At 41.4% G+C, this 16,460-nt stretch overlaps 1 protein-coding gene across 2 annotated transcripts in view; it reads right to left on the reverse strand.

The window, feature by feature from the left end:
* Window positions 1-14,375: 14,375 nt before the first annotated feature.
* The window catches only part of LOC126187732 (uncharacterized), a 69,910-nt gene continuing 67,825 nt past the window's right edge, over window positions 14,376-16,460 (reverse strand). For both annotated transcript variants that reach the window (XM_049928982.1, XM_049928981.1), the window contains exon 2: window positions 14,376-16,043. In XM_049928982.1, the coding sequence (XP_049784939.1) occupies window positions 14,806-16,043 (1,238 nt within the window). In that variant the 3' untranslated portion in view covers window positions 14,376-14,805. The remainder of the gene's footprint in view (window positions 16,044-16,460) is intronic.

Raw genomic sequence — 16,460 nt, forward strand, 5'->3', positions numbered from 1 at the left:
GGAGGGAGTGTCGCTTAGCAGGTCTATGTACATGTCAACCATTACGATGACATGTTCGTATTGACATTGAAGTGAATGTAATTCCGACTGAAAGGAACTCATTGAGCTTATTTTTGGCGCCTTGTTAAGTTTGTGTAGGCTTTGTCAGGGAAAATTCGGTAGGTAAGTGTTGAAATGATAAAAATAAGTAATGAGACAGTAGGTTCAGTTTCACTTAGTAATTTCAGCAGAAGTTTCATCTGCCGATAAAGACCAGAAGTTTCACTCATTAGCAACAGTTTCACTCAGTACTGTCACTGACTCAAAGACGTTTCACCTGTCGACCCTTAACCAAGAATACTTCACTGGAATTTTCTGATTTTTCTTGTAGTTTGACTAATTAGTGTATGATTAGAAATTATTTATTGTTTATTGCTGGCGCATAATTGTATAAATGGAATTTCTTTTGTAGTTGTAGTTTCTTATTGTTGTACAGGATCAAATGGCTCTGAGCACTATGGGACTCAACTGCTGAGGTCATTAGTCCCCTAGAACTTAGAACTAGTGAAACCTAACTAACCTAAGGACATCACAAACATCCATGCCCCAGGCAGGATTCGAACCTGCGGCCGTAGCGGTCTTGCGGTTCCAGACTGCAGCGCCTTTAACCGCACGGCCACTTCGGCCGACTGTACAGGATCGTCATGAGAAAAATAGTTGTGGCATGCATGTGACTTTCCGCTAAGTATCTCGCAGTCGCTTTTGCAACTAATTAGATATTATTTTCAGTGCTATTTTAGTGTGTCTTCCTATTTTTACTTTTGAAATTGTTATTAGTGCATTATTGTGCAAAATAGTCTGATTATCATGGCGAGTGGAAAGCGTAAAACTAGGCTGCAAACGAAATTGAAAAATGAGAGCGACGACGAGCGTAGCTGGTTAGCACTTTTTAGTAACGAACTGACAAATGTTCAAGATAATAATTTGGTAATAGTGCATAGGGACATGAACTAGACAGTAAATAACAATAACGGTGTAGTAATTGAAGCAATCAGTGAATAGGGAACTATTGTCGATCGATCGGTCGCTACCAATTCGCCTCAGGAATGTGAAATAACAGAACAAAATCTTGCAAAGACCGTAGATTCAGGTTTTGCATCAATACACTTTTCTCAATTAAGTCAAGATACACTCTCTACTTTTCAAAATACGAATATTGCCGGTGCAAACTCACTGACGAAAACCACAAAGGAACAAGTTTCAGTCGATAATGAATTGTTGTTGTAATTAATTCAAATATTTGATCAAACAGAAAAACAAACACAAATAGAACAAAATCAGGAACGAATACAGCAACAACTACAGAAGTTAGACATAATTGACGAAATTAAACAAACACGTGAAGTTTAACCGCTGAGATACCCAAAATCGAATCGAAATATCTAAAAATTTCTGACGATGTAAAAGTACAAATTGGTGAGCATTTTGAAAACACATTACAGGATTATGAAGCAGCATAAAAGAACTTCAGATGATTGTACACGAAAATCATGACACCTTGCAGGCTAAAACTGACTCTGTTGCATCTGCCGATACCGTCGCGCAACTTGCAAAAAATCAGGAAAACTTAAAAGGACAAAAACGATTACGACACAAATGGAAACTCTAAAACTTGTTTCAGAAAAACACACGGAGGAAATCAGCACATTATCGGAAAAAGTAGCCGAACTTTCGTATCGGTTAACAGATTTATCGACGAAGGTAGATGATAATTTGAATGAAACAAGACCGGTAGCCTTTACTGACACAGACGAGTACAAGGAAATTAGGAAATTCAAAGTCAGAAACAAATCAATACGCAACACAAAAGAAAAATGCGGGACGTATTAGATCAGTTGGCACAGGTGATACAAGAATTACATATTTCAGAGGGTACTCGCGCTCCGACACGGGAAGAGGGATTTAGAAAGGCAGAAAAGTCACAAAGTAATAACACATGGTATTTCGGAGATTTTGAAAGAGTCGGCGCGGTGCACCGAGTCTTGAGAAGGAACCGCCGACACGACATAACAATGACCGATTTTCGACTCGGCATCACGATGACTTTGACTATAACTCTTCATCACAACGCGTAAATTTAAATCATTCAAGAATTCTAGTAATGACATACATCCAGAAGCTTGGCTTCTTCAATTTTCTCATTGTTTTCCTCCTAACTGGTCATTAGAGCATAGATAAGAATTTATGTGTGGCTAATTACAAAATGAACCAGCTGTAAGAAAGCAATCGGTAATTCGCGACTGTCACAGTGAAGGACTCCGTCTGCTTAACAGAGTGATCTTTATTGAAAATAAAAAAATAAAAAAAAAGCCGAGTGGCAACATGCTTTTTTTCCCATGCAGCGGCCCCGTGTTCGATTCCCGGCCGGGTTGGATATTTTTTCCGCTCATGGACTGGGTGTCCTTTTGTCCTCATCATCATTTCATCCTCATCACCGGCACGCAAGTAGCCCAATGTGGCGTCGGCCGAAGTAAGACTTGCACATCGGGGCGGAACTTCTCCAAAAGGAGCCTCCCAGTCAACAATGCCATACGATCATTTCATTTGTCACAGTGAAGGAGATTTTTATCATGCCTTCTTTTGTGCATATTGGTCTCAGGCTACTCAAACTCGAATAAAACATAATGATGAAACATTTCCAACACTCTGAAGTTTCCAGCCCTGTTAAATACTTTTAAGATACGTTACACAAGAATCAGTATTTGTCAAACCAGTACAGCCCCTCGGAACGTATTCTCATTTGCTTAATTTAGTTGTCTGAATACTTAAGAAATATTATTTGGCTGGACGTTGTGAAGATGATATCGAAGCTTTTCAGGACTTCTGCAAGAATTGTCTTGCTCATGAGCAAGACAAGGATCCGATTTGGAAAGATATTAAAAGTAAATGGCATGAAAAGACATACACCCTGATTCGTCATTATTATCTGGTTTGGAATAACATGTCCTTCAAACGTTGCACTGTTGATGACAAGCTATGGGTGCTTTTTATTCCTAACGATTATGTTAATAAGCTCATCTGGTACATTCATTTCAGCTACGCACATTTTGGTCCACGAAAATGTTGTCATATTATTCGGACGACTTGTTATTTTAACAACATGGAAAAGAGAATTAGGAGAGTCTTGTCTATTTGTAATTTTTGTCAAAAAGTTAAACCAAACCGTCTACTATCTCACATCATGCTCCATTGTTTCCTATTCTTCCTACTAGATTAAAAGAATTAGCTGCTGTTGATATTCTGGGACCTCTTGTGGAAACACGGAATGGATTTTAGTATGTTTTCGTCGCTGTTGAACTTACTTAAAAATTTGTTTGTTTCACAGCTTTACGCGAATCCACTGGACGTTCTGTATCCAACGCCTTTGTTAAAAATTTGTTGAGTGAAGTTGGACAAGTTGCCAAGGCCATTTCAGATAACGGACCACAATTCAGATGTGCTATTTGGTCACGCATGCTTCGGAATCGTAAAATCAAATCTGTTTTTATTTCATTGTACTCTGCACATTGTAACCCGTCTGCATTATGAAAGAAATTAATAAGCTTTGCAGACTTTTTGTCACAGGAAGCATCAGTATTGGGACAGATAATTACACTTATTTCAAAATGTACTGAATAAAATGCGTCATGACTCCTCTGCTTTACCACCTATTCTTGTAGTGAAGAATGAGGGACCGCCGAACAGAATCAGAGAGCTTGCACCTTTTCTGAGTACACGTAAACTTCGACGTAAAGACTTATTTCACCTGGCTATTAAAAATATAAGTTCTGCTGCAGACAAAAGGAGAAAACTACACGGTAAGATAAATGCAAAGAAACTACGTCATTTACACACATAGCACTTTACTTTTGTATATGACAAGTTAAGTACATTGATTTTTGGAGAACCTTGCTTATGAATGACGATAACTATGACACGTGGCCCATTTTTACCGTTAAGCAATGACAGAACTTTTCTTACAGCAAGAAGTACAGTTTAGCGCTACATGACACGCATTTTAGTGATGACGTTTTGTACTTAGAAATATTTTTGAACTACAATGATACAGAGAAGGTTTTCGGTGATACATTTCATTCCAGAGTTTTAATCTGTAAGACCTGAGGTATAATTACATTATTTCTCATGGGGGTATACCTACTTTGTATACCATGTGTGTGGCTCTGAGCACTATGGGACTTAACTGCTGAGGTCATCAATCCCCTAGAACTTAGAACTACTTAAACCTAACTAACCTAAGGATATCACACATATCCATGCCCGAGGCAGGATTAGAACCTGCGACCGACCATATGTGTGGCAAGCACAAGGAGCCCTAGCTTATACGGTTTTGTACACCGGTACCATATTTCTTTAACACAGAATTACACAGCTATGTGACATTAAACAGAGAGAAATAAACATTTCACTAAGTCTCTGACATATATCTAGGTAATTACACAGTTGGATTACTTCTCATTTAGGAAATTGTATGTTCTCCGCATTTTGCGAACTGTTCACATATATTTGCGGAATATTGTGATACTGCGAGAGCAGTGATGTATATTGTTATGTGAACTTGACGTAATGCTCCGCTGCGCTGGGCTGCGTACTAGCCTGCGGGAAATACCCATTGTTGTGTTGCCTGTCAACTTTAATGTGTCGCTTCAGCTGCTTTTAAGCTCACTGCACTCCTGCAAGAGCTCGCATAACTGTAGAAAAGAGAGACCGTTGAACTCACTATTGACATTTCTTTGCAGAACACGCCACAAACACGACGTGCACTATTGCTTGTAAACATATGATTACACTTTGGAATTTGAACATCGTGCTACATACTGCTAGGCCTTTGTGCATAAAACTGGCGTAGACTTCTCTTCTGTTTAATTTTTATAACTGTCTTTAGGGACTGTGAATAGAATTTTTTTATTCGAAGCCATATTGTCATTCTATAGCAGTCAAATTGCGTTCGGCTTTTATATTGTGGGTAATAAATGAATAGTTTAAGTATGTGTTGTCTTTGTCAGGTAAAACTCGGTAGGTCAGTGTTGAAATGATAAAAATACGTAAGGAGACAGTAGGTTCAGTTTCACTCAGTAGTTTCACCAGAAGTTTCATCTGACGGTAAAGATCAGAAGTTTCACTCAGTAGCAGCAGTTTCACTCAGTAGATTCACTGGCACAAAGACGTTTCAGTTAGAGAAAACGAAGAAGAGCAGTAGAAACTAACGACTTGCTTAACATCGTGAAATGAAAAGGGTTACGGTAAGGAAAGAAGTAAAAGAACTGTATCTAGGAAGCAGGATTATACAGAGAACAGAAGCAAGAGGGATATCGGATGATAATACAGAACGTGTAACCTTCGTTGTGAGAGAAGCTCCTGCCACGACACACCACTGTGTTGACCATGCTAACACCGCAACTTCTTCCCTATGTGAAGCAGTATCTGAAGAGCTACGTCGGATAAACTGTAACGGTAAACCCTGAAAGTCCGCTTACCTTGTGTCCTCTGTAGACGTCACAAAACACTTCGTTGGGAACGGGGACTGGAACTATTTTATTTTATTTCTAGGACAATGACTGTCTATTTCCCTGCCGAAAGTTAATTAAATCTTCTACTATGTGTATGGACGTATGTATGTACATATGCGTGTCTGCTGTCTGTGTGCATCCATGGAGTGTTACGACACATAGATGGCCTGTATAATGTAATAAAAGGGATATTTAGAAAAGCAAGTACAATACAGTTCCTGCAGCAGTGAATAGACAGCTCTTGTTATTTGTCTCTCATCCCACAGGCTACTCTGCATATACTGAAATCTTTCATGTATTCCCAGGTACGTAGTAAACTGCCGCCTATAGGAAGGTCAGTGTGTGGAACCAATGTCAGCTTTGGTATCGGACAACAAGGAATGTACGAAAATGTGTGCAACTTTGTTAGAGCACAAGAAGGCAGGTACGATAAAGCGTGAACTTTGTAGTGTTTTCATTGTAATCCCCACCATCATCTTGATATGATTTTGACCATCAGCGACGTCTTATGGTACTTCTGTTAGGACACCTTACGTTCCACTCACAGTATCTTACAATCTAAGATATAATCACTGACAGAGATACTATCACCTTATTATGGCTTTCCTGGAGTTGTAGATAAGAGAGCCGGAAACGTGACTACGATCCTTTCCCAGAAGTTTCGACCGAGTTTTTAACGTAGAAACCCTCTTCCTCCACAATAGCACAGTAACGGCGCATTCAGTGAAACACAATAAATGATAGCGCTCCTATCGTTGCAATGAGAATCTGTAGCCTATCTGTAACCTACGCAGTCGACGCTGCTTTGTTTTCTCGTCTGGATCTCTTTCGATTTGACATTTCTAAGCCAGAGGAACTGGTGGAAGTGTGAATTGGGAGGCAGAGTTCATCCTCTTTCTTCAAAATGCCTGGTATGTCTATACATGAGACGTTGCTGTAAATTATTGAAAATTCCATAAGGGTCTAGAAAAATAATATCTCAATAAACTATAAATGGTATGCCACCTGAGATATCATCTTATCCTGCTCTGATACATTTTCTGTGCCATTCAATGTATCATGAAATTGTTCTTTGTTCTCATCTGCAAGCCACACTTCATTGAAAATTTGGAACAATGGCACAATAGAAGTTGCAAATAACGTAGTAGACAGGCTTTAGTTTATTCTAAGCGCGTCAGTTTGGAACCTCGTGACCGCTACGGTCGCAGGTTCGAATCCTGCCTCGGGCATGGATGTGTGTGATGTCCTTAGGTTAGTTAGGTTTAATTAGTTCTAACTTCTAGGGGACTGATGACCTCAGTAGTTAAGTCCCATAGTGCTCAGAGCCATTTGAACCATTTGAGCCATATTGATAACAACTGAGAAATCACAATTTTTCTAAGAAAAGATTTCCTGTTAAAGCTGTATAGAGTTTATACAGGATATTTCCGTGAGAGCGTGCAAAAATGTGCCAAAACATAAAGAATGTTCCACTGAACAATTTGAGGTAGGGAACCTGTGTCGTGTTAAATTTTTGGACGCTCGTACGCAGACACCCTATACTGGAATACTTCTCGAGTGGATAGGATCCCAAACAGCGTGCACTAACAGGGACATCTGCGCATGTACAAAATAGGGCAGCACGACTGAACACGTAGCATATCGGTTTCGCGTGACCTTGTAAAACCAAGTGTGAAAACTTTCAGCTTGGAAAAAGGCAGGTAATATCCGACTAAATTGTACTTACGTTTGGCGAAACGCCTTTAATAAGCAGTACTAGTATTATTCAGTAAAAAGTGTTTATTTCAAATTCGCTTAAATACTGTGAGTGCAACGACATACTGATATACAAATTCATTCAAGAAGTTAGTAAGCTCGGATCATCACGATGCAGTTTAGAGTTAAGTCGGAAAAACTATTGTGGAAAACTTTATCTAAGTTCACGAACTAATGCAGAACTCGCTAGACCTGTCAAACGAAGAACTCTGCCTGACAAAAAAAAAAGCGAAGCACACAGTGTCCAAGGAATAGAAAAGCAACTGGAATCACTCAACAGACGAAAGTCCACTGAACCTGACGGGATACCAATTCGATTCTACACAGAGTACGCAAAAGAACTTGCCCCCCTTCTAACAGCCGTGTACCGCAAGTCTCTAGAGGAACGGAAGGTTCCAAATGATTGGAAAAGAGCACAGGTAGTCCCAGTCTTCAAGAAGGGTCGTCGAGCAGATGCGCAAAACTATAGACCTATATCTCTGAAGTCGATCTGTTGTAGAATTTTAGAACATGTTTTTTGCTCGTATATCATGTCGTTTTTGGAAACCCAGAATCTACTCTGTAGGAATCAACATGGATTCCGGAAACAGCGATCGCGTTAGACCCAACTCGCTTTATTTGTTCATGAGACCCAGAAAATATTAGACACAGGCTCCAACGTAGATGCCATTTTCCTTGACTTCCGGAAGGCGTTCGATACAGTTCCGCACTGTCGCCTGATAAACAAAGTAAGAGCCTACGGAATATCAGACCAGCTGTGTGGCTGGATTGAAGAGTTTTTAGTACACAGAACACAGCATGTTTTTCTCAAGACGTTAAAGTAACCTCTGGCGTGGCACAGGGGAGTGATATGGGATCATTGCTTTTCACAATATATGTATAAATGACCTAGTGGATAGTGTCGGAAGTTCCATGTGGCTTTTCGCGGATGATGCTGTAGTATACAGAGAAGTTGCAGCAGTAGAAAATTGTAGCGAAATGCAGGAAGGTCTGCAGCGGATAGGCACTTGGTGCAGGGAGTGGCAACTGACCCTTAACATAGATAAATGTAATGTATTGCGAATACATAGAACGAAGGATCCTTTATTGTATGATTATATGATAGCAGAACAAACACTGGTAGCAGTTACTTCTGTAAAATATCTGGGAGTATGCGTGCGGAACGACTTGAAGTGGAATGATCATATAAAATTAATTGTTGGTAAGGCGGGTACCAGGTTGAGATTCATTGGGAGAGTCCTTAGAAAATGTAGTCCATCAACAAAGGAGGTGGCTTACAAAAACTCGTTCGACCTATACTTGAGTATTGCTCATCAATGTGGGATCCGTACCAGATCGGGTTGACGGAGGAGATAGAGAAGATCCAAAGAAGAGCGGCACGTTTCGTCACAGGGTTATTGAGTAACCGTGATAGCATTACGGAGATGTTTAGCAAACTCAAGTGGCAGACTCTGCAAGAGAGGCGCTCTGCATCGCGCTGTAGCTTGCTCGCCAGGTTTCGAGAGGGTGCGTTTCTGGATGTATCGAATATATTACTTCCCCCTACTTATACCCCCAGAGGAGATCACGAATGTAAAATTAGAGATATTCGAGCGCGCACGGAGGCTTTCAGACAGTCGTTCTTCCCGCGAACCATACGCGACTGGAACAGAAAAGGGAGGTAATGACAGTGGCACGTAAAGTGCCCTCCGCCACACACCGTTGGGTGGCTTGCGGAGTATAAATGTAGATGTAGAATGTAGATGTAAATGTAGATGTAGAAGGGGTGATAGCAGGGGGAATGAAGAGAACCTCCATAGGTTGAGAAGGTACATGAAGCTATTTCAATGATTATGAAATAAAATCGAATCAAATATATAAAGGTCTTGATTGTGTGAGTCCCCTTATCAGTATGACGTTGCAACCCCTGTGACCTGGATGCATGCAAGGGCGTCGCAAGCCGTTGCACGTTCTTCCAAAGCAACCTGGTACCCAGCTGTCGTAAGTAGTCCTTGATATCTCTGTGACACTGGGACGAAGTTGACGTCCGAGCTGGTCCACACATTTTCTATCGAGGACAGGGGTACGGACCTTGTTAGCCACGGGATTGCCTCAACATTACTTGTACGTTACACAGAGACACGTGCAATGTGTGCATCGTCCTGTTGAAAAGTGGCATCACGGTACTGTCGCATGAGAGGCAAAACCTGAGGACGCAGGTTGTCTGTGAGGTACCGTCAGTGTTCTCTCAGTAACTATCACCCATGAGCTGAACTCGCACGCCATGTCTCCACATACGATTACGCCAAGAGTAACACCGCTGCATCTCTCCAAAACATTAGACCCCCGGTTCGTCGCTGTACTCGCTGACGGTGATCGTCCAGATGCTAGTTAACAGATAGTACACCCTCTAAGATTTTACAAGAGGACGATTTCGTAAACAACTCGAAAAACAGAGGTCAGTTCCCTGTACCGAATGCTATAAGCGTGTTTATATTAACAAGATTCCAAATGAGAAGCATCGAAAACGTTGCGTGCGATGTTTAATTTATCATATTACAATGCATCCAAAAGGTACTCAAGCTGCACAGAGAAGCTCTGCTCTTAATTGTCAGCAAGTGCTATTCAATACCGAATGTAACTTTTTTTTTTTTAAGTCATCAGTCTTCTGACTGGTCTGATGCAGCCCGCCAAGAATTTCTCTCCTGTGCCAATCTTTTCATGTCGTCATAGCACTCGCAACCTACGTCCTCAACTATTTGCTAGGTTCATTCTAACCTCTGTCTTCCTCTACAGATTTTACCCTCTACAGCTCGCTCTAACACCATGGAAGTTATTCCCTGATGTGTTAACAGATGTCCTACCATCCTGTCCCTTCTTCTTGTCAGTGTTTTCCACACCGATTCTATGAAGAAACTCCTCGTTACTTCCCCTGTAGCACCACATCTCAGATGCTTCGATTCTCTTCTGTTCCGGTTTTCCCACAGCCCATTTTTCACTACCATAGATAGCTGTGGTCCAAACGTACCTTCTCAGAAATCTCTTCCTCAAAGTACGCTCTATATTTGACGCTAGTAGACGTCTCTCAGCCAGGAACGCATTTTTGCCTGTGCTAGTCTGCCTTTTATGTCCTCCTTGATCCATCCGTCTTGGCTAATTTTTCTGCCTAGGTAGCGGAATTCCTTAGCTTCATCTGCTTCGTTATCACCAATCCTGATAAGTTTCTCGCTGTTCTCATTACTGTCACTTCTCATTTCTTTCATCTTCCTTCGACCAACTCTCAGTCTGTATTTTGTACTCATTAGACCGTTTGTTCCATGCACTACATCCTGTAATTCTTCTTCACTTTCACTCAAGATATCAATGTCATCAGCAAATCTTATCATTGATATCCTTCCACATTGAATTTTAATTCCACTCCTCAACCTTTCTTTCATCTCCACCATTCCTTCATCGATGTATAGATCAAACAGTAGGGGTGCAAGACTACTGTACATCCTTGTCTTGCACCCTTTGAAACTTCCCCTTAGTAAAATTTATGAATTACTGAGCTTGGATATCCCTTACGTTATTTGATTTTCAAACAGCTGAGCGGAACTGAACGTACTCAGACATTTCGCTCTTTACTTATCCTGATCAACACTAAACTGACACACAATATTTTTAGCGCAATGCAATCTGACTTCCAATAATCCCTACAAAAGAATGGTCCTGACTAACAATAACCTACACCTTTCATGAATCACTTACCTCACAAAAATCTTCGTTATTCGAACTACTGCAATACAGCGAGCGCCATGACTGCCAGCAAAATAAAGGATTATAACTACTGAAGGCACTGACTACTGATAGGCATACTTAGCAAATGAAAGATTTTGCTACAGAACAAACAATATATTTACCTTAATAGTGTTCGAAAGTCATAAATATATGTCAGTTCATGACATCCAGTCTTTAAAAAATTTACTGTATCTGATGGACACACGTCCAGATCATCCGCTCTCAAAACTCCGCCATCTCTCTCCCTACATCCACCACTGCTGACGGCTCGCCTCCAACTGCGCAACGCTGCGCGCTGTTCACGTCCAACTGCCCAACACTACAATAGCGAATATTCCAACAATGCCAACCAGCCACAGACCGCACACAGCACAGCCAGTGATTTTCATACAGAGCGCTACGTGGCGTTACCAACATAAGAACCTAAACAGCCTACTTACACCTTCTTAATCCGAGCACTTCGTTCTTGGGCTTCCACTCTTAAATTATTCCGTCTCGGCTCTCGTACATACTGTATATACCCGTCCTTCGTTATAGTTTACCTCCTGCTTTTCATATGCATAACAATATTGAAGCTGATGATGATGATAGTGAAGATGGTGTTATCTAGCAGTGAATATCAAGTTCCCTATGATGAAAGGTTTGAAAATTCATTGCTTGTTGCTTGCATGGATAAGTATTAACAACAGTTCCAAGGACGAAATGAATCAACGGTTAAATGAAATAAATCAACAGTTAAACCTATGATCACTATCACCTCTGACAATACATTTCATTTATTTCTGTCTATGATAAAAACTGTTAAGAAAGACTGCCGGTTTCGGTCAGCGATGATCATCTTCAGTTCTTCAGCAAAACATGAGAAAAAAGAAATACAACTAGTGGACTGTCTACATCCTAAAGCTACAGAACAGACAGTAATGACAAATATTATCCACATACGTGCGGAAAACGTGCGCTTAAAGTATGACAACGCATACCAATTTTTAAAAAGTCCTAATATAGTAAAGTCACAACGCCATCATCAAAAGATATATACAAAATCTGCACAGCATAGGACACGTATTTAAAATATGGCATACACTAGGCCACACTGTCAACGAAATCATCTTGTTAACAGCGCTACACTTCTTTCTAACACTCTGAATTTAACTTTAGATGTATTTTTCATAACTTGTACATCTGTAAGCCCACTATAGACTTTACCTGTCGTATTTTTCTTGTTATTGCTTTTTGCACACTTTTATAACTGACGAATATGTGTAGCCTTACAGCAGGCCGCTGTGGCCGAGCGGTTCTAGGAACTTCAATCTGGAACCGCGCGACCGCTACGGTCGCAGGTTCGAATCCTGCCCTTGGGCATGGATGTGTGTGATGTCCTTAGGATAGTTAGGTTTAAGTAGTTCTAAGTTCTAGGGGACTGATGACCTCAGATAGCGTTCTCGCTTCCCACGCCCGGGTTCCCGGGTTCGATTCCCGGCGGGGTCAGGGATTTTCTCTGCTCGTGATGACTGGGTGTTGTGTGATGTCCTTAGGTTAGTTAGGTTTAAGTAGTTCTAAGTTCTAGGGGACTGATGACCATAGATGTTAAGTCCTATAGTGCTCAGAGCCATCCACCTCAGATGTTCAGTCCCATAGTGCTCAGAGCCATTTCTTTTACTTATTTTTTTTTATTTGTAGCCTTACAGTAGTGAAATCTAACCAGGTTACGACACAAACATTTTGAGGCCACTGTACTGCATTTTGTCATGAACAGTAGCGCTGTTAACAAGATGATTCCGCAGACACTGTGGTCTAGTACTAGAGTATACCATATTTTAAATATGTGCGGCGATGTTGTGTTGACTTTGTGTGTATCTCTTGATGATGCTATGGTATCATTATATTAGGGCATATTTTAACAGTGGTATGCGTCATCATATTTTAAACGCTTGTTTTCCCCATGTATGTCAGTAATTCTTTTCGTTCTGGACTTTTTATTGTTTTAAGATGTAGACAGTGCACTAGTTGTATTTGTTTTTTCCTGTGTTTTTCTGCAAATCTGAAGATAGTCATCGTTTACCGAAACCGGCAGTCTAAGGGTCGAACAATTTTGTGAACATTGACGGAAACAAATTTATTCCACACTTTCTGGACCTCTATGCTATGCGCGACCATGTCGCAGCTTGTGAAGCCTCTTACAATTATGGCGTATATGAAAGAATTCGTGTTTTGGTAGGATAAGTCAGTTCCGAGGTCGAATGAAGACAGTACTACACATTCTTTAGTGTGACCATGCCTAGGCAATGATATACATCCTTCAGTGTCACCATGCCTCATGGAGCACTTACTGATGATGCAGATTAAGTTAATGCGGGAATAATGCCTTAACTATTGAAACAACGTATCACTTACACCGTAACTCATGTTTCTCGTGGTCTGAGGTGTGTAAGTCCATTATTTAAAAAAAAATCTTGTACGACTGTTGTCCTCTGCGGACGAGTACCAGAATCGATTTATGGGGACACGCTTCGTATATTCGTGAGAATATTGTGCAATACAAAAGTCCAATACGCTGTCACCAAAAAAAAGTTCGACCATTGCAGTTTGAGATTACCATTTAATCTGCTACAAACGCGTAAATGTCGGTGTACTATGGATCATAGTCGAATGAGTATGACAATAAATATTTCACAGGTATCACTAGGTTTCACTTTAATTATCAATTGTGTTGCAAAGTCTGGTCTGTGACATAACAATACTTATCCTTCAGTAATTTATTTCTGTCACTATTAGTCAAGTGAGGCTTTAATATATCTCCTTTTTTTTCTTCTTCATTCTCTCAAATCTGTTGGTTTGTCATTTTAAGAATATTTTATTTCGATTCTAGCCTCGGTCCCTAGTGTCATTTGTGTAATTATTTCTCCATATGTATACCACTATTCACCAGTGTGTAATATCGTAACCTCTTTTCTCCTACCACAGCTCATTTCATAGTCAGTGTCCTATTTCTAACAAACTATTTCTCTTTCGTCTCACACAATGCATGTTCCTCATGGACCTTGAGATCCACACCAAACGCCGCAATCTTCACGTCACCACCACTTTTTTTCCAACATATTTCATCAGCTCAGGTCACCTCTCTCAACCATATTAGGCAGTTACTACACAGCCACCACCTCCACAACCAAGACTGAGAGCTGGAATCATGTTCTACCTCACTTCCTGTCATAACAACAGAAATACATCGCAGTGCTACACAAGTACTTACCACAGTTGTTGACATACATTTTTCGAGAGAGAGAGTAAAATAGATACAAAAAAAGAAAGATGTAGTAGAATCATACAAAAATTATTGTCTGTGTATTTAAATAATACATATATACTTCACTACATGAACGATATATAAGTCGTTTTGTTGTGCAGTGCTTCATTGCTTCTTAGAAATGGTAAGACCTGGAAAAAATAAAAAAAATTCTTGAGCTAAGCGATAAAGTGACATTATAGCATAGCAGCAGCCTCAGTGACTCTTCTGAACGTCATCCACCGTCAGCGGCGGTAATCTTCTTTCCATGCCTTTCAGTTTTAGATTCGATTACATTTCCACGATTTCTTAGGCGAACGGATGGGCCTATTCCCTCCTTAACCCTTTGCAGACGGCAAAGAAGTAGTGCACTAAATTTTTTAAAGGTAGAGACTTACTAAATGTGAAAATTAAAATGTATTTCGCACTCGGAGACAGTCATTTGCCTGGGAGAAGTACCACTTACGCGTACTGCCGTCCTCCCCATCCATAGAACGGAGCCTGCCTTTTCTGGGACTGCACTACTGATGGCTGCTGTGGTCCCACACCATACGGATACTGAGACTGCTGAGAAGCCGGCCACTGCTGCCACTGATTCCACTGTGGCCACTGATTCTGCTCGTAGTAGCCGGGCCAATATGAACTTGGTGGCGCTGGCTGGTAAGGATTGTTTCTCAGAATATGGTTCTCCTTCCCAACAGTATCACCCATGCCATAAACATTATTTCCAGGGGCAATGTTAGGTTGCTCTGCCTTTTCCTCCACAATGAAAGGCTTTTCTACCTTCACATTGCTCCCCTCTCTCGTGCTCGTTGGGGCGGCAAGTGCATCCACTTTGGCAGTGTAGCTGGGCAGGAGACTGACGTATGTTGGGGAAGGTTCCTCAACCTTCTTATCCACTGGCGCGTCCTTTTGTGCAGGCGTCAACTCTTCGCGGTCACGATTTGGCTCTGAGGTGCATCCACTTTGGATGGCTGGAGCAGCTGAGCCATCTGCACCTACCATCATCCCCTGAACTTGAGGCTGCCACCATGGGTATGGTGAGTAGTCAATTGGATAGCTCTGTAGAGAGGGCATGGGTGCAAATGGGTATGAGCGATAAGGCCGCAGGTAGGATGGTTCCATCGCTGGCCACTGATAGCTGGGATACCCTCCGAATGCGTACGGGTCATACGGGGAGGGATATTGCGCCAGCGGCGGTGGAGGTGGAGGAGAATAGTATGGCACTGGAGGTGCGTATGACATTGGAGGTGGATACATGCTGCCGTATGGTTGTTCGTACATTGAGCGGTAAGCACGGCTAGCATCGGCATAGGAGTCAGGCTCGACGATAACTATGGGTGACATTTCGGGTGGAGGGACCGCTGGGAGTTGAGGCTGGACAGAAGCATAGAGTTGGGGATCCGTTTGGACAACGACTTGTGGGACGGAAGGTGGGGGCGCTTCGGTGGTGGTAGTCGTATCAATGGTGTTGTCCTTTGTTGTCGGTTGCGGGGTTGTGGATGTGTGGAGGTGATGATGCTTCTTAGAGTTGCTCCTCGGGCGAGACCGAGGGCGAGGTGTTGACTCTGGGGTGGGCGGTGTGGAAGTCGTCGTGCTTGGTGCGCCGGTCGTTGCAGTTGAACTTTTGGCCGCAGTAGCCTCGGTTGTTGTTGTCTTGTCCTTCAGCAGTCCCACTTCCCAAGGCCATGCTCCGGACACTTTAAACAAAAAAAAAAAAAAAAAAAAAGGAAATAAGCATTGTACGTAAGAAGTAGAAAATGTGAAGTATATATATATATCTTAGTTAAAACACCTAAAACACACTGGATCCGGAAGCTGAAAATTATTTATGAATACACAACATAAAAGCAGAAGAAACAAAAGAGAGGCGTCTTTTGAGAAGGAAAGCGGTAAATTTAGAAACTTTCCAAGACAGAAGTAGATATAGACGATCTGTGAAGTGGTCTGAAGGCAGAAAATAGGGACACGTTTACAACATGAAAGAATATTGGAGAAATATATAGCAGAAGGAGATGAAATTGTCACCATATCAATAGCTGTCCACAAGATAAAAAACAATATCTTGTGAGTGCCAACGCTAGCTTTTAAGTAATTCATGGCAACGCAACCCCTGA

This window comes from Schistocerca cancellata, chromosome 5 (genome assembly GCF_023864275.1).
Source record: "Schistocerca cancellata isolate TAMUIC-IGC-003103 chromosome 5, iqSchCanc2.1, whole genome shotgun sequence".
Lineage (NCBI taxonomy): Eukaryota > Metazoa > Arthropoda > Insecta > Orthoptera > Acrididae > Schistocerca > Schistocerca cancellata.